The following is a 22,346-nucleotide window of genomic DNA, read 5'->3' on the forward strand; positions in this document are numbered from 1 at the left end:
ACCTAAACGACCCCATCCCTAAACCTCCACCCATTCCTAAACCCTAAAATACTCTCATTACTCCTAAACTACACCCATTCCTGAACCTTAAAATACCTTCACCATCCCTAAACACAGTCCATCCTTCACAGCCTCTAAACACCATCCAACCCAGACCCCTAAATACCCTTCATCTCCTAAACTCCTCCCATCCTTGATTCCTATAATCCCCTTTCTACTTCTAAACTTCACACATCTCTGAACCCTTAAAACACTGCACCCAGTCCTGAACGCCCAAAACCCTTTACATCCCCTAAACTCAACAAATCACTCAACCTTAAAAACCCCTCTCACCCCTACACTCTACCCATCCCTGAACCCTAAAACCCCTCACAGTCCCTCAATTCTCCTTATCTGTATACCTTAAACACACACATTCTGCCTTTACCTGAACCCTAAAAAACACTTTCTACACCAGATATTACCTACCTCCGCCCCTAAAAACTCTCATCACCCCTAAACATCACCCATCCATGAACTCAAAAAACCCTCACTACCCAAAAACTCCACCCAATTCTAATATAATGTAGTTTTTTTCCTTAACATTATCTTTCCTTTCAAATGATAACTTTTGTTTTCGATATTTTATTTTTTATTTTTTTGTGTTCCCTTAAATTTTCTTTCCTATGATTTGGTTTCCTCTAGTGTGGTTTCTCAGTTTTCATTTTTCTTTTACTTCATACACATCATTGGTTGACTTTAAGACACTGACAACAAGAATGTGCGGCTATAGGCATCAACAATGGAGTTTAGGGGACATCTGACGATAAGACTTTCAGCCTCAAGAAGTTTGCAATCTACATTTATCACACTATTTCAAGGAATGCGAAACCAGGGGATACAGCGTTGGAAACCGAAGATTGACTTCAAGACACTTAATGCAATACTCCTCTTACCAGCAAGACAGTACAACATTTCATTATTTGCCCAAAAGCCCACACATTCCTCCACTACAGGTTCCTTCAAAGGGTGTAACCTTTTGGGTCATACTTCACACACCTTAAATGGAGATACTTGAGCCTAATGGAAGGTAGTAAAACTCCAAGTGATAAACCAGTTCGGATTCTTCGCTGATAAAATAAACAGCCACCTCGCCTGCCAAATCACTGAATAGAGATAGTCAGCACTTTGGCCTTAGAATAGGTTTTGTCAAGCAAGAGCGCTACTAAATGTAGCATCTCCCTCGAAGTGGCTCAAGCAATGTCTTGTTGATTTTCAAATCCTTAAAACACATAGACCCAGTCAAGCCTTTGGTTCCTTGAGTCCCATCATTTATTAGGACACTGCGAAATTTTCCAGCACTGGTATCAACTGATCTGTTCAGCTCTGCTAAAGAAATTTAAAGTACCTAAGTTAGACGTTGCCTTTTCAAAAGCTGACCCACCAGCAGATTTTGTGATAGTTGATATGGCAAACACAAGGTATCCTGATTGGACAAACAAATGCAGATTGCTATAAAACATATGTAAAATAAAACACCCCATGTGAACATTAGCTATTCCTTTATATGTCCTCCTTTCCAGTTTTGATCATCCTCTCACCGCCCTCTTAATAAAGTGCCATTACATTCCTGGGTAGGTGACTGGAATTTGTATCTGGATCCCTTTCCTTTGTACTGTTTATGCTATGCCACACTCTTGTCTCCAAAGCAGGATTGCGCCCTTTGTTGTTCTGGCTGAGGGTTAAGGTGACTCCTGAACTCTTGCCATATGCATGTGCTCTGGAGGATGTAAATGCAGGGACACAGCCATTGAGATGGGTGATACATGGGAGGCTAACGACCCCACATCTGAAAGAAACACGTTAGTTAGATTCCTCACCTTAGAATATCCCCAGGCGTCAGACTGGATCCGGAAGATTTTTCGTCAGCAATACCCCTTGCGCGTCGCTAGGCGTCGTCTGCGGCTCCGCGTCCGTCGTCGGCGTCGTGCGCCGGAATGACGTCGTCGGAGTACTTAGACGCCGCCCTCGCGCGCTGACGTCAGTTCTTCTTTTTTCCGCGCCAGTAAGCGCAGATCCGGGAGAGCTACCCCTTTAGTCAATTTTTGACTAACTTTTTGATCCTTTTTGATCCGGTCTATCGACACCGGTGCCGGTAGGATGCCTGGGTTTAAAGCCTGTACGGACTGTAGCCGATTGATGTCGGTTACGGACCATCACCGCCGGTGCCTGTACTGTTTGGGCCTCGACCAAGATGCAGAGTCGTGCTCGGACTGTAAGGCCCTGACCTCGAAGGCTAGACGGGAGCGGTCCCGTAAGCTTCTCGAGATTCGCCGACGTCACCATCGGTCGTCGGGATCAAAGTCTTCGGGTAAGTCGAAGCATTCCAAGAAGTCCAAGAGACGACATCGCTCTTCGGACTCCCCTCGCCGGTCGCGCGACTCGGTCAAGGGTCAGGGTGGTTCCACCCCCGCGGCTCCGGCGGAGCCGCAGGCGCCGCGTTCGTCCCCATACCCTCCGGTCCCTGGGACTAACGCGACGCCGGCGGAAGTCAGTGCCTTCCTCTCGGCCATGAGGAACCTGGCTCCGCCGTCGCCGCCCGCTGGTGCGCCTTCGGGCCCCGCGGACCCGACTGGGCTGCCTTGCCAGCCGGCGGCTCCGGCCCCGGCGCCGTTGCCGGCTCCGGCCTCGACGCCGCAAGTGCCCGAGGGACCCGTTCTCGAGTCCCCGTCGACGCCGGTCAACCTTGTCACTCCTCCACCGGCGTCGACTCCGGTTCCAACCCCGACGCCGACGTCGACTCCGCTCGACGCCGTGCCCCAGTTTAGTCCCGGTCCGGGCCCGGCGCCGGTCCGGCGTCGATGGACGCAGAGATCGACGCCGCTAGAGACACATTTTGTCTACCGCCCGGCTCCGTTACTTTCTCCTCTACACCAGGAGTCGGATGATGGGGACTACTGGGAGGGATCCGAGGATCCTATGGCCCATCAGGCCCAACTGTCCCAGGACTGGGCAGATGAACTGGGGGAGGCCAGTGGTCTGGATACCTCGCCAGACACTGGATTCATCTCTCCTCCGACTGTGGCTTCGGAGGAGGGTGCTGCTTTCTCCGTGGTGCTGCGCAAGGCGGCCGCAGCCCTTGGGCTCGAGCTACCTGCCGTGGCTGTGAGGACGAACGTCCTCACTGAGGTGCTTCAATCTGCAGCAAGCTCCACTGAGCCTCTGCTGCCGTTCAATGAAGCCCTCACTGACGTTCTCCAGGGCACCTGGTCCAAGCCCTCCACAGTTCCTCCTGTGGACAGGAACGTTGCCAGGCGCCACCGCCCTGCTCCGGGCGACCCCAATATTCTGTCCCAACACCCTACCCCTGAGAGCCTGGTTATCCAGGCCTCCACCTCCCAATCCTCTTTCCCGACCGCCCCGCCGGACCGGGATTCCAAGAGACTGGAGCAGTTTGGCAAGAAACTGTTCTCATCCCTTAGTTTGGGCCTGCGGTCTTTGAACACCGCTTGTCTCTTGGACCGTTATTCCAACTCTCTGTGGGATGCGGTGGAGGACGCGCTGCCCCTGTGTCCGGAGGAGGTCCGGACACGACTTACCCAGGCTCTGGCCGATGGGAGGGATGCCGCGCGACATGCCATACGTTGTGGGCTTGACACCACGGACTCGCTGGGTAGGGCCATTTCCACCACTGTGGCGCTACGACGTCACGCCTGGCTGCGGTCCACGTCGTTTTCCGGCGATGTCCAGAGCACTCTCATGGACATGCCGTTTGATGGCACTCGCCTGTTTGGCGAGAAGGCGGACAGTGCGCTGAACCGCTTTAAGGACTCCCGGGCTACGGCCAAGTCCTTGGGCCTCTCGGCCCGCGGTCGCAATCTTCCGCTTTTCGCCCCTTTCGTGGCCAAGGAAGGGGTGCCTCCTCACGTGTGCCTAGCCACCAGCCGCAGAACCAACCTGCGCGCGATCGCGGACGTGGTTTCCGCCGAGGCGGATCTGGAGGACGACGAGGTCAGCCCACATCCACCCCGGCAGCATCCGCCTCAAAGCCTTCCTAGTCCGAGCTTTCAGGCCCATTCCACGCCAGTGGGCGGCAGAGTTCGCCATCACCTGCTCCACTGGCGGTCCATCACATCGGACAGGTGGGTGCTGCAAATCGTCCGAAGGGGCTACTCCCTCCCCTTCGAGACGACCCCTCCAGCCATGCCACCGCAGCACCACCGTATCTCGGGGGATCACTTGCATCTTCTCCACGAGGAGGTTTCCGCCCTCTTGGCCAAGGAGGCCGTCGAGCGCGTTCCGAGCCCAGAAGTAGGTCGTGGTTGTTATTCCCACTACTTTCTGGTTCCCAAGAAGGGCAAAGGGGGCCTCCGCCCTATCTTGGACCTTCGGAACGTCAATGCCTTCCTCCGGAAGGAAAGGTTCAAGATGTTGACTTTGGCTCAGGTTCTAGCTGCCCTAGACCCCGGAGACTGGATGGTAGCGTTGGACTTGCAGGACGCTTATTTCCACATCCCCGTCCTGCCGGCCCACCGGCGTTACCTGCGGTTCACGGTGGGCCAAGAGCACTTTCAGTTTACCGTGCTCCCCTTCGGCCTCACCAGTGCCCCTCGGGTGTTCACGAAAGTGATGGCGGTGGTCGCAGCTCATCTGCGCAGATCAGGGGTTCCAGTCTTCCCCTATCTCGACGACTGGTTGTTGAAGGCGGGCTCGCCCCAGACAGTCGTCTCCCACCTCCAGACTACGGCGGATCTCCTGCATTTGCTGGGGTTTTCCATCAACGTGCCGAAGTCACACCTGAGTCCCTCTCAGAAGCTCCTCTTCATCGGAGCGGTTCTCGATTCGGCGCAGTTCCGGGTCTATCCACCGGAACAGCGGGTCCGGGATATACAGGCCCTGATTCCCATCTTTCGGCCTCTATCCTGGGTTTCGGTCAGGCTAGTGTTGCGGCTTCTGGGGCTGATGGCCTCCTGCATCCTACTAGTGCATCACGCCAGGCGGCGCATGCGGGCTCTGCAGTGGGACCTGAAGTTTCAGTGGGCCCAGCATCACGGCAACCTGTCCGACCATGTCTTGATCTCGGAGGGCACTGCACAGCAGTTGCAGTGGTGGCTCACGGACCGCGATTGGGTCATGGGCAGGAGCCTCTCCCTTCCCCAACCGGAGCATGTCGTAGTGACGGATGCGTCCCTCCTGGGATGGGGTGGCCATATGGGAGAGGCGGAGATCAGAGGCCTCTGGTCTCCGGCGGAGTCTCGTCTCCACATCAACCTGTTGGAGTTGAGGGCGATCCGACTTGCACTGAAAGCCTTCCTTCCCTCTGTCAGGGGCAGTGTCGTGCAGGTGTTCACGGACAACACCACCGCCATGTGGTATTGCAACAAACAGGGCGGGGTGGGGTCGTGGACCCTTTGTCAGGAGGCTCTGCGCCTCTGGACGTGGCTGGAACACCAGGGCGTCACCCTAGTGGTTCAACATCTGGCGGGCTCTCTGAACGCCAGAGCGGACGAACTCAGCCGCCGGTGCATGATGGATCACGAATGGCGTCTGAACTCCGAAGTGGCGCAAGGTCTCTTTCAGCAGTGGGGAGAGCCTTGGTTAGATCTATTCGCCACCGAAGAGAACGCGCAATGTCAGCAGTTCTGCGCGTTGGAATTTCCAAGGCGGCACTCGCTCGGCGACGCTTTTCGTCACGAGTGGAGTTGCGGTCTGTTGTACGCCTTTCCGCCTATACCACTTCTGCCCAGAGTGCTGAAGAAGATCAGGCACGACCGGGCCCAAGTCATCTTGGTGGCTCCGGATTGGGCACGAAGATACTGGTATCCCGAGCTACTCAGTATGTTGACCGATCCCCCGATACGTCTGCCCCTTCGGGAGGATCTTCTGTCGCAGCAGCAGGGGACGGTCCTCCACCCGAACCTGTCCAGCCTCCACCTCCATGCGTGGAGATTGAGCGGCGGCAGTTGATGCCATTCGACTTGCCTCCTGAAGTCTGTGATATCATTCTGGCAGCCAGGCGTCCCTCCACAAAGACGGTATACGCCTGCCGGTGGAACAAATTTGTGGCATGGTGCACAGCAAAGGCTGTGGATCCCCTTTCCGCCCCTCTTTCTGAGGTTCTCCTCTTTCTTCTTTCTCTGGCCCGGCAGGGCTCTGCCCTGGGCACCCTGAAAGGTTATCTTGCTGCCATCTCTGCCTTCTTGCGGCTTCCTGATCAGCCTTCTCTTTTCAAGTCCCCTGTGGTTACACGCTTTCTAAAAGGCATTACTCACACGTTCCCTCCTGTCCCTTTTGTAATGCCTCAGTGGGACTTGAATCTGGTCTTGACATTCCTGATGTGCGCTCCCTTCGAGCCTCTTCACAATTGTCCTCTTCGTCTTCTGACTCTTAAGACTGCTTTTCTGGTAGCCATCACCTCGGCTAGACGGGTGAGTGAGCTCCAGGCTTTATCTTCAAAGCCTCCTTTTCTGTCTGTTCATCCGGACAAGGTTGTCCTTCGGCCTCGTCCCTCCTTTCTTCCGAAAGTGGTGACCACTTTTCATCTTGGGCAGTCTGTCACCTTGCCCACCTTCTTTCCGCCTCCGCATCCTTCCAAAGAGGAAGAGAGGCTCCACCGTCTGGACCCAAAACGTGCGCTCTCCTTTTATTTGGCCCGCACAAAGCAGTTCCGGGTGGACGACCAACTTTTCGTTGGATACGTGGGTGCTAAGAAGGGGAAAGCTGTGCACAAACGGACCATCTCTCGGTGGGTCGTTTTGTGCATCAAAATTTGTTACTCTTTGGCAAAAAAGGACCCTCCTGTTGGGCTGCGCGCCCATTCTACTCGGGCCACAGCGGCTACTACTGCCTTGGGACGGGGAGTCCCTTTGCAGGACATCTGTCAGGCGGCGACGTGGGCTTCGCTACACACGTTTGCCAGGCATTATTGCCTTGACAGCCAAGTCCGGAGGGATGGCTTCTTTGGCCGTTCTGTCCTCCAGGACTTTCTGGTGTGATCTTGGTTCGCAGACCCACCACCGGGGATGGTATTGCTTGGGTATCTATTCTAAGGTGAGGAATCTAACTAACGTGTTTCTTTCAGATGAACAAGTTACTTACCTTCGGTAACGATGTATCTGTAAGAAACATTAGTTAGTTAGATTCCTCACCGACCCACCCATCCTCCCCGTTCTGCGAACTGACATCTAGGGTTAAGGTTATCCTTTTCAGGCCCCTAGATTTTATTTTTGGCACCAGTGTCGGTCTTTGCATGGCTCTGCGTTCCTGGCGCGGAAGGCTATGTACAAGAACTGACGTCAGCGCGCGAGGGCGGCGTCTAAGTACTCCGACGACGTCATTCCGGCGCACGACGCCGACGACGGACGCGGAGCCGCAGACGACGCCTAGCGACGCGCAAGGGGTATTGCTGACGAAAAATCTTCCGGATCCAGTCTGACGCCTGGGGATATTCTAAGGTGAGGAATCTAACTAACTAATGTTTCTTACAGATACATCGTTACCGAAGGTAAGTAACTTGTTCTTTGCTCCCCCAGAAATGCGATGTGACGAATGCCTAATAGGGATGGGTTGTCCGGGAGGAAATGACATGTGGGGCCTGGGGGAAGCTTACTCTAGATTTCATGGCCCATAAATCAGATCGCTTCCGGTAAGGATATCTTGATTTTATTGAACATCCGGGGGACAGAAAATTGTACATTCAATTCAGGTTTGGCACCTTGCCTTTGAATGATTTTACTAGCAAATGGAACTGTAGGAAAGACGTTACCCACAGCTGTCCTGGCTGTGGGCATCACCAAGAGTCCCTGGCCCATGTAATGTGTGCCTGCCTACTATACCCCAAGGAGAAATTTGATTACTTTGGTCTGCAGGTTATTGGGAATTGACAATCATAGAACCTCATTGAGGATCCTGAAGTCTGACACTAGGCCATTATTTGCTTGTGCGTTGGCAAAGTTCTTGGACCAAATGTGGGGTAGTAGAGCCAGGGCCAAGAAGGCGAAAACCAAGTAAAGCTCTAGTTAAACCTCCTAGGATTTAGTATTCTAAAACTTTAAGGATGGGCCCATTTTGCAGTTTTATATGATGCTTTCTGTACCCACTGTATCCTGACATTTTAACACTGCATTATCATCGATCCATTGCACTGATGAATTTTATACAATAATGTATTTTAAGACGGACTTATTGCTTTTATTGTATTTATTATTACTGTTTACAAATGCAAATTAGTGGATGGTACTGAAGAGAAACAGTAACTGCTAATCATCATGGATTGTATTTAACTGTGAATGTCCTATTGCACGATTGTGCATTTTACTTAAGGTCTAAAATCAAATATTGGTGTTATTCACTTTATATTTATTTGATCTTTATTTGGTTGTTGCACAACTTGTTGGGATCACTGGACTCAAGAAAGCATGTAGATATAGCAGAATTTGAAACATTATTATTGTATACTCCCATACTTTTATCAGGCCTTGGAATAAGACCTGTATTGTATCTGTATCATTTTTACGGTTGGCATTTTGTAAGCAAACATTTAGACTTGTTGTCGAAATAAAGCAATTGAACGGTAAAGGCAATGCCACTAGGTGGTTATGCCATACACAGAGTTCAGTGTTTCCCCAAAAGTGTACAGGACTCAATGTAAAACCCAAAGTGCTCTATTAGGGGTAGTGGGCGAGCTGCCTTAGGCCTAACACAGAGTAGTGTAAGACATTTATTGCACAACATTGACCAATAATAGACACATGACTCAGAAAGGAGATCCACATCAATTTTAGAAAAATATGCTTTATTTGTTTGTTATTTTAAAGCCAAGATCTTAAAACAGTTCAATATTATTCTATGGAGAAATACAATAATGGGGTTAAACAGGTAGGTATCACACTTGCAGTTCCAGTCTTCTGGGGAGAACAAGGACAGCAGAGGTAAGTAGAGATATAGAGGGTCGTAGTGACACCGTCGATTCAGCTCTCGAAGGCGCAGGGGCGTTGGGGGCAGGTGTGTCTTTAGATGGCGGAGTCTTCTTACCAGAGCTGGTCGAGGTCAGAGAGAGCCAATAGATTCAGAATGCAGGCGTCATCATGGGGTCCAGGAGGGGTTGGGTGCAGAGAGGGCAAGAGTTGCAGTTCCAGCTGTATCCGGAGTCCTTGTAGTTGGATTGTTCTTGATGAAGATCAGGCAGTCTTCCTCAGTTTCTGAAAGTCGCTGAACACTGGGCAGGCATTGTCTTCTTTGCAGAGTCTTTAAAGCTAGGGACAAACCCGTAGGGCTGGGTCCGTGTTAGTAGTCATCTTCAGGCTTGCTGCACGGCGTCTTCTTCGTCCTCCTTCTTCGTAGGTTGCAGGAATCTATTTTCTAGGTTTGGAGGAGCCATCTAAATACTAAATTTAGGGAAACTTTTAGGGGAGTATCAGGTAGGGCCTATTGGCACCTTACCTGGGGTGACTACACCCTCCATTATGCCACCCTTCTGTGGGAGGGGGCATAGTCCTAGCCATGATTGGAGGACCCTCATCTTCGAGATGGAGTGGACTGAAAAGTGTGCCTAACATCGCCTCCTCCACCTGAGGGGTGGGGTAAGCAAAGGTGGGAACTCCTCCTAGCCTTTCTAAGTTTTCCCACCCAAAGTCTGGGTGTGAACCAGGGACTGCCATCTGCTGCTAGCAGCAGAGGCCGGGGGTCATATTACAAAGGCGGGAGGCTTTTGAAGCTTCTCCTTCAAGCACTGTGCCCAGCCTGAGGGAGGAGGTGTGACATCAGGATGTGCCTTATTTCTGGTCCCTGAGAGCAGAGGCTCTCCACCCAGGGGTCCAGATACATATCTTTCTGTGGCAGGCTGGCTAAAGCCAGTCAGTGACCACACCAGGGATGGTAGGTTTCCAATGGGCACCTCTGAGGTGCCATGTGAGTACATGGTTTAATACATCTCACAATGGCATCAGTGTGGATTTATTACAAGGAGTTGTTTGGTAACACTCCTGGGTTCAGTGAAGCAATCATGGTGCTGTGGAACTCGATGTCAAGTTCCCAGCCCATGTATTCTCTATGGCTTCACTGACACTTCCAATATTAAGGACTAGACCCTAATACTGTAGGAGCATATCTGCTCATGCAGATTTGCCCACACGTGATATAGTGCACCCTGCCTTAGGGCTGGTAAGGCCGGCTAGAGGGGTGACATACCTGTATCTTCGGCAGTGATAGTTGGCATGGCACACAGGCAGTGTGCCATGTTTTTTGTTGTTTTGTCTGCACCAGGCCATGCATGCTGCAGTGGCAGTCTGCATTGCCTAGGTGAGGAGACCCTCTTCAGTCCCAGTGCCCTAGGTACGCATGTACCTTTTACTAAGGACTTACAGGGCGCCGAAGGGCCAATTGTGGATCTGTTTTAGGAAAAGAACACTGGTACTGTGAACCTGGACAACAGGGTCCCAGTACTCCTCAGTCAAAGTAACATTAAAAGCCAGGCAAAAGTTGCAGGGTACCTCAACAGAAGCCCATTTTCTCACATTCTTAGACTCTGTGAAAATGAAGAAATGAGGAACTAATACTAGCACGAAATGTATGGTATTATGCTACATAATTTGGCTTGTCTTGCCACATAATTTAGTCAATGTCCTCCCCTCTCACATAATTTCAGTAGCTCTGGTTCTAAGATAAATCTTTAAACTACCAGGCACATTAATGTTCTGGATGGACATTTGTTATCTTTATTTATAGCAACTATGCGTTTTCAGAAAGCCTATTCATGTTAGTCAATTAAATAGATCCAATCTTTCTTGCATGTTCTATCCTACCATATACAGGCCTTTCATCCTCTATAGCATTTGTGACTTCTTTAGTCCTAATATTTTCTTCCTGACTCTTGGATGTGCATTAAGTGACATGCTTTACAGATGTCCTTTGATGGCGGTTTGCTTCTCCTTCTACTTATTGGCTAACTGAAAAGTCGGATCCTTAGTTTTCAGTTTGAGCACATTAAAGCCCAAGGGACATCCAGTGAGGTGAGGTTCACACGTTTCCTACTGGAGATCAGCCAGTAGGAAGCAATTCCTCTTGACAGCTCAGACTTTGTATTTATGGCAGTGTAGGTTATCCCTAGATGATATTGATGAGGCCCTGGACATGGCAATGACTTTCTTGTTTTGTATCAAGTCATTGCTGATTTTGATTCCATGTGAGGTCCTAGATTTTCACTTTGAAGTTCAACTGACAGCTACTGTGCCGACATCCACAAACCAGATTCTATGCTACAGTCCAGAGAGGTTACTTATTTAGTATATTTTAAAAAAGATGGAGTCTGTTTGAAAAGCGGGTATTAGGAAGATCAAGTGTGACTTGGCAATTTCGTCTCTTAAAGTCCTTCATAACTTCCTTTCCACCTCTGCCTCATTTTTAGGTCTCGCCTGACCCAGTGCATGTGCTGGTCTGGCGAGACTTATTGAGAGGGCTCCAAAAAGTGCTACCAGGCCAGCCTAGAGCTACAGTGAATGTGCGCGGGCACGCGCGCCGCGCTTTACCGCGATTTACTTTCACTTTCGCGGCCTCTTTGATGTTTGATCGCGATCACTTTCACGGCCGCTTGGCATAGCCAATAGGTCTCGCTTTGGGGCCATATAAGTATTTAGTTATGCAACTGTTGCATGGCTAAACACTTATAAGGTCCCAAAGGCCAGAACTATTGGTGATGCCAATGCTTGTTGTATTTTGCATTCATTCTGATCTTCTAAGACTATATAATAGAGGTTACATTGTGTTGTGCAGCTTGCAGTGTAGATCTAAGGTTGTAAAATATAATGGCAAAAAATTGTAACCTTCATCACTGATGGGTATTACATAGATTGCACTTAGCATGCTAAAGTACAACCTATGGTTGGGTTGATTCAAAATGTTAATAGCCTACTTAATGTAAGTAATTTGTGAACTAATATCAGTCAAGTGGTCTTAATAAAGCCTGCAGGTGGTCTAATCAATGGGGAGTAAGAGATTAATTTTGTGTTGGAGGTATATAATAATATTTTGATTTTGGTACTTCATGCAACAAGGTGTTACAGTTTACATGGTATAGTTTACTCCAACTCCTTGAGGTTTACATAAAGCCCACTAGAACACATCACTGAAATGTAAATTTAGTGCATATGCCACTTATATTGCAACCAAAATCATAGGTCTAGAGGCTGAGCGTTCTCATTAAGATTCAGACTTGTGACCTTCAGATTGAAGATGCAAATCTGCAATGAATGTACTAGTACCTATGTTACTTATTTATGTATCATAAACAATTTATTACACTGATTCTACAAGTGTTAAGTATGTTACATCAATGAAATGATGTCCTTTTTGTTATTGTTTTAGTAAACTTGTTTATGCTTTGTTCCTCCTTTCCATTTTAAACACCTTCAATGTTTTCCTTTTTATTCCAGAATGTTGTTCCTGCTGAAGTGTCACTTGTTTGTGTAGTGAAACCTGATGAATTTTGGGACAAAAAAGTTACACATTTTTGTTTTTGGAAAGAAAAGGACAGACTAGGCTTTGAGGTATGTATATAATCTAGTAATTGCTGCCTTTTAGTTACTTTGTTTCAGTAGCGTTGCTTTTAAGAAGACATTTTAATGATGTTAACACATCAGTGAGCTGGGTAAAGCTTTTGGCTGGGTGTGAATGTCCATATTTAAATCACTCTCTATCCAGCTTTCAATAGTCTTTACAATGGATTTGATGTTATCAGAATCCAAAATACAAGTGACTTGAAATATTTATCATGTTTCTGTTTTTTAGCTAAATAGAAACTTAATAAAGCTTGGTAATGTTCAATTTCGATTTTTTCCAGTCTCTATTAAAAATTGATGAAAGAGTAGCTTCAAAATGTAAATTTCAAAATGTCATTTTTAATAGTGTTATAAGTTTCTTGAAGTTTTGAAGACACCATGATTCCTTTTATCTAAAGTTGACTTGCATAAAATTCACCTGGCTTCTAATAATTGAGGATTGTCTAGGTCCTTAAAAAGAAGTCTCAATTCATTGTTGAGAATGGGGGAGTTTTAAAAAGGTCCATGTTCCACAGCATTGTCAAAAAGATTTGCCAGAGCCAATTGGTTGAAAAGGAGAGAACGGTTTGCTTTGCCAATGCTTGTTTGGATGTTCCCAATATTTAACCGCAGTCTTTCTTTTACCTGTAAATAAACACCCTGTTCTTCATTGAAGCCACAAAAGTTATTGAGTGTTATTTACTATGTTAGTGTGTCTGTTTCTAACCATTGCCACTCCTAGATTAAGATTTGACTGTTACAAAGAAGGAGCTAAGTGCCCAAAAGATACCTTGGTCATTGAATTGTAGAGCAGTAGTATTGTGGCCTGTGAACTCTAGTTTTTAAACGTCTGTCCTCGCTCAGGATAATGCCTAGAAAACCCTGACTACTCCTAAACTCACTCCCCCCAAAAAAAAATCAGCACAAAAACCCTCTGACAAGATCCACTAGCAGCACCTAATTATGATAATGAAGATGATTATGTACATCAAATAAGTCTTTTGCTGGTTAGCACCATCACACATCCTACTGAGCCTTCGCTTTCTCAGACGAGCAAAGAAGGTTTTTAGATCTGCTTCTTTAGGAAACTGTTTCTTAATATGATATATCAAAATGAGATATATCGAGCAAAGAATCCAGGGATTCTTTTATAAGTGGACAGGAGCTTGCTCTAGCAATCCTAAGGTGCTCTTCTAGGGGATAGTGTGGTCGAGCAGCCCTATGCTTATCAGAGGGGAGTGTTGGACAATTCACTAATACACACAATGCTCGATAAGTGAGACACACGACTCAATAAGGAGATCACATGAATTTAAAAAAAGAACACAAGATCTTTATATATATTGAGGCACCAGAAGCAATTTGTTCAGGTAAGTTTTTCAAAAGAAATACATTTGTATTTAAAAAGTCGACACATTTAGCAGCAATGTTATCCTTTGGGAAGAAAAGCAAGTGCGACATTCAGGTACAGTACAGGGACTTACAGGACCAGTCTCCAGGAGTTAAGGTGAGTGGTGGGCAAGATCCAAGGCAGCACCAGCACAACATCACCAGTTGCACTAGGGCGGCCGGGTGCAGGTATGCAAAGTGGCGTCGGGTGCCCAATGTTACTCAGCCTATTGGGATCTTTCTTCGTGTAAAGAGGCTGCAAGCTTTGACTGGGCTGAACCAACAGGTGGGCTCAGACATCATGATGCTCTGGGACGTAGGGACACCTTTGGTCCTCTTCTCCATGGCCCAGGGGCGATGGGTGCAGAGGTGTCTTTAGGCGTCTGGTTTTCCTTACCTGGAGCAGTCGCAGTAGAGGGGGCCTGTGTGTAGAGGCTGCATTGGTGTCTTCAGGCATCGAATTTCTGCAGAACCAGAGTCCTCTCAGGGGACTTTGGTTGCCTGCAGGGAAGCAGGTATGCTACTTCTCAGGAGATCTTGGTTCCTGGGGGAAGTGCTAGCAGGGCTTTGGGGGCTCAGTAGCTGCAGGACAAGTTATGTTTTTGCGCAATTGTCGAAGTCAGCAGGCTGGCTGGCAGGGTTAGCGCCAAGTCAGTTGCTCGGTCTTCTGTTCTTGCTCTTTGCGACTCTTCAAGTCTGTCTTCTTCTTTCAGGTCGGCAGGATCTGTCTCTCTGGTGCCAGGGCCCCCCTAAATACTGAATCTAGGGGCGTTAGGGGAGTGGAGGGTAGTAGCCAATGGGCTTCTTACCATTGGAGTCACTACGCCTCCTAGATGGCCACTTCCTATGGGAAGTGGGCAGAACCCTGTCCCAGAATTCCTATGTTTGCCATCACAAAGATGGCCAACTCTGAAAAGTCGTGTCCACTTCAGTTAGCTGTCCTTAGGAGTGCTACTAGCCTGGAGCTGGGCTCGTCTACCTTACTAACAAAGTTTCACACCTGTCCAGGTGCCAAAGGGCTCTGGACAAAGGGTGTTGGCTTCCTCTCGTGTGAGAGGAGCCAGATTCGCATTTCAAAGGCTTCTTTGAAGCTCCCCTGCCTTTGCATGTTAATCAAGGTCATCATGAGGGACGGTGTGTGAACATCATCTTTCCGGGCATACATTCTTTCTGACCTCCTGAAAGCAGAGGTCCTCACCCTGGGAGGTCCGAAATCTGTCGCGGGTGTCAGGCTGACCGAGACCAGTTAGCTAACAGACCAGAGGCTGGTAGGTTTTCTGGTAGATTTTCATAGTGCACCTCTCATCAGGTGCACTCTGTGTACATGTTCTCACAAATACTGGAATCAGTGTGGGTTTGGGAATACAAGATGTTTGATACCAAACATCCCTATTTTCAGAGAAGCCGTTATGTAGCTGGGTAACTCGTTTTCACCAGTGCCCAGCACATGGATTAAAATGGCTTCTCTGATCACTTGTACTGACAGCAGTGGAACTGTCCAGTAATGGGCATATCTGGTCATGCAGATATGTCCACACATGTAATATGAGGCACCCTGCCTTGGGGCTGTAAGGACTGCTGCAGTGGTGACTTACAAATATTACATGCAGTGTTAATATTACATGCAGTGTTAGAGGACATCGCACACAGGGAAGTTTTTTTTCCTTCACTTTTGTCTGCACCAAAACACGCAGCCTGAGATGGCAGCCCTGCATGGGTTTGGTGATGGTCCCTTAGGGTGGCACAATTCGTGCTGCAGCCTCTTTAGTACCCCAGGCCCTAGGTACCAGGGGTACCATTTACTTGCAGAGAATGCTAAAGGTATTGTCAATTAAGCACACATTTGTACAATTTTGGGGAAGGAGATCTTGCACTGGGGACCTGGTTAGCAGGAATCCATTGCACTTCCAGTTGAAATCACATCACGCACCAGGCAAAATGTGGGGGTGACCACGTCAAAAAAGTATGTCTGTGCACTATGCATTTTGTTCTACAGGGCAGGTAGCCATGGATAGAGAATCGTGTGTCTTTGATTGGAATATTGCATTCCTTTGGACTACTAATTATTTCCAAGGGGTCTGCTAGGACTGTAATATGTGGGAGATTTGTAGAGGAAGACATTTTCTGATTTTTATGAATTTAGAACAATGGTACCTGGCACCCTACTTTTCTAGGTCCAATAGTGTGCAGATAAGGCAGCTTTACGACTAGTTAAAGATTATCCAGCAAGAGGTTGGTAGGCTAGACAATCTGTGCTAATATAATATTGGAATTTATTTGTGGATGATTCTTTCAATCCCCTGCCTCTTCTTTTGTTGTGAAATGCAAGTACACTCTAACAAAGATTAAGCTTTCTGAAGAAGCAGATTTGCAGACCTACCAAAGACATGAGTGTAGAGTTTGTCAAATAGCTAGGCTGAGGTTCTCTTTGAAGCTTTAGTCTGATGCAAAGTGATATAGAAGATGGTATTCATCATCAATTATGCAGGATGCTTGAGTCATACATGCTAACTTCAGTCTTTTCCTTTTCAGACACAAACTTAATTTGATGTGCAACATGAATAAAACCCAACAGTATTTTCAGGCACACCCGTTTTTTGAAGAGACTGTAATTAAAAGCTCATAAAAATGGAGACATTAGTTTTAAAAAGTCATAATGTGCAAATTACCTTCTGTATTTCAGGTTATTTTAGTATCTGCAAACAAGCTTACTCGGTATATAGAACCTTGCCAACTGACCGAAGAATTTGGAGGTAGCCTTACATATGATCACATTGACTGGTTAAACAAACGATTGGTTAGTATAAATTGGCACAAGCTTTCAAATGTTATGTGCTCAAGTGTTTCATGTTCTGTTGTCCATTTTGTTCTTTAATTCTCAGTTTGACTTCTAACATGGCAAATCTAGTTTTTTTTATTTACTTATTTTGCAGTTTACCATAAACCAGCAAGGGTAACAAACCAGTCACTTTACATACAAGTGAAATCACTGTTTCCCAGTAGAACATTGCATTGAAGTACAAGTATATAGCATTATTTTTCAATTCAGTCATTACGTCTACTCCAGTTATACCTTATGGAATCTTTATTTTATATTGATCTCCTGGTCTGGCAAGGGCTGTTGGCTCCGGGGGTTGGGAAGGGAAATGGTATGAGTGTGGTACTCTTGGGTTAGTGTGGGCGAGCTGTCTCGGGCTTCTCATGGAGGTAGTGTGGCACAGTCATGCTCAGATCTCAATGGTCCACCAACAAACACAATAACCTCAATTTTCCAACGCAGTACTTGTCTTTCTAGGAAGGAAAGTACTTTTTAATCTCTTAACAGTCCAAAATACTATACAGTTGAATCCAGTTTGCAGGGCAGTGATCTGGTTATAGTTCTCCCTTGTGACACTGCACCCACAGATTCCCCCTCATGCTACTCCCTCTCAGGAGACCGTTGATAAGCTTGTTCCCTCTATTATTATTATGGCAGAAGGATGAATCCGGCTCAGATGCGGAGCCCAACAAGTCCAATGTGCTCTTGGTTCATATGTTTCAAACGTTCTTGTCTTAATGGTGTAATGGGTAACAGGTGTTTGTCCACCATTGGATCTTTCTTGTATACACATGCTTTAAACATTGCCTGTTATCAAGTTGAGAATCACCAATAATTTGAAATTCCAGTAAAAGGTGTTGAAATGGTATTAGGCCTCAGCACCAGTATTTATTTTAAGTCGCACAACCACCTTATTTGAAACAACCTGAACTTCAGCCAATTACATTGATGTTCTGAACTCTCCTACTCCATCTAGAGTCCACTACTGCTCAGATTTCTACTGCGTGTTGTGTGTCCATTTGATGTTATGTCCCTCCTCTTATGATGTCAGACGTACACCTGGGGAAGCTCTCAACGTTCACATTCTTTTTTTCGCTGTGGTTCAGGAAGCACAGCTGAGAACTTCAGAGCTGAAGAAGAGGTAAAACACTTTTTTGTTTGAGGAAAACATCAGGAAAAGCACAGGATAACAGAAGACAAAACAGCTGTTGATGGATGTCAAGGGAAAACATGAATACACCAAAGTTGGAGGTTTCCTTCTCAAGAATGCATTAGCAACATGGGTCAGAGAATAAAAAAAGGAAATGCAACACATACTCTCTTTAGATTTGTGTCGAAGTGCCACCACAAGCTCACCCAGAAACACAAACTTGAAGTCCGTTATCTCTGTTTGCTGAAGCACCACAGCTCGAATGTGTGCTTCGTGTTTGCGGGGTTCCAGTTGAAGACATTAAAGACCAGATCAAAAAAATGTATGCCATAGCGCAGACACAGAAAGTTTGAGGAAACAGAGGTGGCACAGAGGAAGGCTCCAACACTGAGAAAATCGTTGTGATAGAGAGAAGAAAGACATCAAGGACGTCATTATCCAAGGACATAGAGACTAAGTAGTACCAGGTAACGTATATTGGAGCATGGCCCATTCCAGCAGCTGTAACCAACCGAAGAGGAGTGGCAAGATTCCAGAGGAAAGGGGTTGTTGACACATCGCCATTGAAGCTATTGCCCCCCTGACAACATCCCAATATACAGCACTCTTGTGAAATGGGCAGTGGACATTTATGGGGTCCAATTTGAGAAAAAGCATTCTAAGTCACGTTTTATGCTTGAAACACCACTGCCCTCACAAAACAAGAATCCGTTTCTCCCTGTGTTTTCCACTGTGCTCAATTTAGGGTGTAAAGCCTTCAGAGAACCTGCTGTTACCAAGGTGATCACTCCCAGGGTGGGTCTCTACATGGCCGACTTTCAGGGCAGTGTCACTGCTGACAGTTTGCATGGACTAAAAGAACAATTGATGGACAGAATGCTAAACAATGTCATGCATTCACCCCATTACAGATATCTTTCCCTAAATCCATCCTTTTTTTTATCCCCATGCCATTCCAGTTTAGACCCAGCCATATGCAAATCAGTCTTGACCCTGTTCCCCATGGGAACAGTCCAGCCCGAACTACTAGGCTAGGTCCTACCTGGACTGGAAACAAGCATCCTAGGACTGATTTCGGGGTATCTCCACTCATCAGCCAGGCTAGCTCACCTCCAGTGACATGGAGAGCACGGGACCCACGACTGGGCATACCTGTCCCACTCCGGGTGACCAATCCAAAAAGAACATTTGATGGACAGAATGCTGAACAAAGTCATGCCTTCACCCCAGTACAGTGATCTGGGCTTAAATCCATCGTTTTTTTGCTCTCCATGCCATTCCAGTTTAGACCAAGCCATATGCAAATCAGTCTTGACCCTGTTCCCTATGGGAACAGTCCAGCCCGAACTGCCAGGCCACATCCTTCCTGGACTGGAAACGAGCATCCTAGGAACGGTTTCAGGGTGTGAGGAAAGGGATTCCAAAAAGGGAAGGAGCCCACCCTACCACCTTCACTCACATGCCAGTATACATACCGCAGTGGCAATATCTCACCATTCCAAGGCAGCGCTTTTGAGGGAGGACCAGGGGAAGAGGATCTGCCTCATGAGGATCTGGTAACAGGTGATTCTCCCAGTGACACAAAGCCAGGGCATTCCCTGTGACCAGTGGCGGCTGATGACATTTAAAAGTGGTAGGGGAACTGGAGGGACTCTTGCGCCAAAGAAATTTTGAAAGAAAAAAAAAAGGACCAAATGGTGCAGGTTAAAGCAAATTTCAGAAAGTGAGAATATTTATAAAAGTAATCAAGAACATGTAGTCTTTAATAAATTAAACACGTTTAAAATTGTCCCATATCTTACTGCATTCCTGCTTTCACCCATGCCATTCATTTAGCCTGACTGCATTATTTAACAAGCATTAAAAATGCAATAGGTCTCGCATTTGATTGAGTTAGAGCTATTGACCTTGTATATGATAATGTGTTTTACCTATGCATTATGGAGGGTATGTATGTGGTGTTTAGTAGAATTATGTGGGCTGGATTGAAATTGTTAGTTGTGGATTTGTGTGGTGTGGAATTGTGTAGTAAAATTATGTGGTTTGGTGTGCAGTTGCATTATGTGGCTAGTAAGTATGTGGTATTTGGTGTTCTGGAATTGCGTGGAGTGGGATTGTGTGCTATGGACTGTAATTATGTAAATAGTATTTTGTGTTATGGAGTGGTATGCAGCGGAGTTTAATTATGTGATGTGCTGTTGAATTTTGGGGCATGATGTGGAATTCTGTGGTGTATTTAATAAATGTGGTGTTGTGTAATTGTGTTGTGTAATTGTGTTGTTGAATTATGTGGTTTGATGTTACACTATGTGGTGTGGCGTGGAACTGTGTGGCGTGGAACTGTGTGGCGTGGAACTGTGTGGCGTGGAACTGTGTGGAGTGGAACTGTGTGAATAATGAACGCCAACTTGTCAAAAGCAGCACACCAGAGAAGCAACCACATTAAACCATCATGAAATATGACCTACGAAAAAGAGCAAGTATTGAAGAACACACACACACACACACACACACACACAAAACCAATAGCACTGCACTACCTAAACCCTTGTACACTAATCCTCACTTACTTGGTGTGTATATACCAGAACTATGCCTTAACCCTCAGTACAGGCAGCACAGAGTAGTGATGCAAAACACATTGCAGACAGTTCAGAGCCATGCCGCACAGAGCTAAAAAACCAAGCTAAGAACCAGCTAAGAACAAAGCTGCATTTTTTTTTCCTTCTTCCACTTGTCCTGCAACCTATATGGGTTTATTTTTGAGGGCATTCGAATCCAAGTTATATACAGATAGGAGAAGGACTTTGTTTACCAAAATGGCTTTCGGCAGTGCTCTGAAATACATAGATAAATGTAAGTGACCATGGGTAATGTAATCCGGTACTTATGCAAATTGCTCCAATGGCGTGGAGCTGATTTTGCACCGTGTAAAAAATAAAAAAAAAGGTGAATGGGATTTAAGGGTTGGGGCGATGGGTGTGTTGGGCAGATGGCTTACAAGAAAAGAAAGTTTGGCAAATGAAATTAGAGAAACATTACAATAGGGTGACTTCAATAATTAGCTGTGGCTGTCGCATTTTAGCTGAGTTACGACAAGGCTGTATTTTCAAAGTTATAAATCAATGAAACGGATGTGGTGTAATATAAGTTGGTACTAATGCCCTTGGGGAGATTTAACACCGCTATATTAAGTAAATTGTGAGCTGAGTGAGATAGTGGATGTATTAAAAGAAAACGCTCTGCAAAACTTTACATTCTTATGGAGTGCTCCATTGGAAAATAAGGAACAAGTAATTGCAAATAGCAGCTGCGGCCCACGTGTGGGGTTAGGGGTCGTGTAAGATTAAAAGAAATGTACAACCAAGAGGAGTCACACAGTCATGGTAAGAATGAAGTAGTTGGTCGCAGCCGTGATTCACTCCATGGATAGTGGGAGACATGATGCAGAGGATAACCAGACGGACAGCAAGGAACAACAGAGAAAAGGGTTGCCAATCCTCTGTTCACACTGGAACGAAATCACGCCACAAGCCAAACCCCGCCTCTAGCAGAAGACTGAATACCCAATTCGAAGTCAGCTGTACTTATTTACAAAGTCCTCATGTGAGTGCTTGGAAAGTGGCAACGGAAAGTAGCCATAAACGAAGAACACCAATTCCCATCACTTTATTCTAATTTGTTACAGGCTTTAGCAACAAAATGTCACATAACAAGTAGCGCGCGTAGAATCATTGTGTAACTTGCTGACAGTTCTTAGTGATATAGTACTGGAAATGGCACAAAATATTGGTTTTAAATGTGAAAAAGAGTGTTTTAGTTATTCGTTATAATATGAAGTTGTAAAGGAGTGAACTACTTAATTAAAACAAGATTCTGAGAATGCCAGTCACCAGATCCTTGCACGGCTATCGACCGCAACGGACCTCAGTAAGGAGCAGAGCGTTATGAAGGTTCATATACACTATGGATGCGCGTGCATGAATTTGGTTAAATGTATTAATAATATATGCTGCTGTGAAGTGCTTAGAGGGTAGCGGTCTGAATCTGTATTATGCCTTGTGAGCCTCATAATGAAATGGAGAATCACAATCTTAGGGTGATGGGACACTGGTGGCTTGGGGTTCTGTTGGAAAGCTGTATGTGTAGTAAGGGGATGGGTGTGTTGTGTTAACTCGTATGGGTATACCTTTGTGGACTGCACTGTCTCCATATCGGGTTACGCAAAACAATGAATGGTTCTCGTACTTGTCTGAAGGGGAGAGATACAGCTGAGTTTTTACACCGCTGGACAGGGACTGTTGACCTCGCCCTCGGGGATCGCCACGGGGAGATTAAGTACCCCTTCAGGCATACGGGGGAGGGGGCGCAGCATACACGCCAGTCCAGATCACCTCAGCCTTGATTTAAAGTCACAGGCAAAGCCAATCACTGATTTAAATAAGCGGCATTTAAAGCGAGCCTGAAAGTGAAAGCG

The 22,346-nt window shown here is 46.7% G+C and overlaps 1 protein-coding gene across 2 annotated transcripts in view; it reads left to right on the forward strand.

The window, feature by feature from the left end:
- Nucleotides 1-22,346, forward strand: part of SESTD1 (SEC14 and spectrin domain containing 1) — a 422,952-nt gene that overhangs the window by 70,395 nt on the left and 330,211 nt on the right. For both annotated transcript variants that reach the window (XM_085645200.1, XM_085645201.1), the window contains exons 5-6: nt 12,408-12,521; nt 16,585-16,698. In XM_085645200.1, the coding sequence (XP_085501326.1) occupies nt 12,408-12,521; nt 16,585-16,698 (228 nt within the window). The remainder of the gene's footprint in view (nt 1-12,407; nt 12,522-16,584; nt 16,699-22,346) is intronic.

The sequence above is a fragment of the Triturus cristatus genome, chromosome 3_1 (assembly GCF_964204655.1).
Source record: "Triturus cristatus chromosome 3_1, aTriCri1.1, whole genome shotgun sequence".
Classification (NCBI taxonomy): Eukaryota; Metazoa; Chordata; class Amphibia; order Caudata; family Salamandridae; genus Triturus; species Triturus cristatus.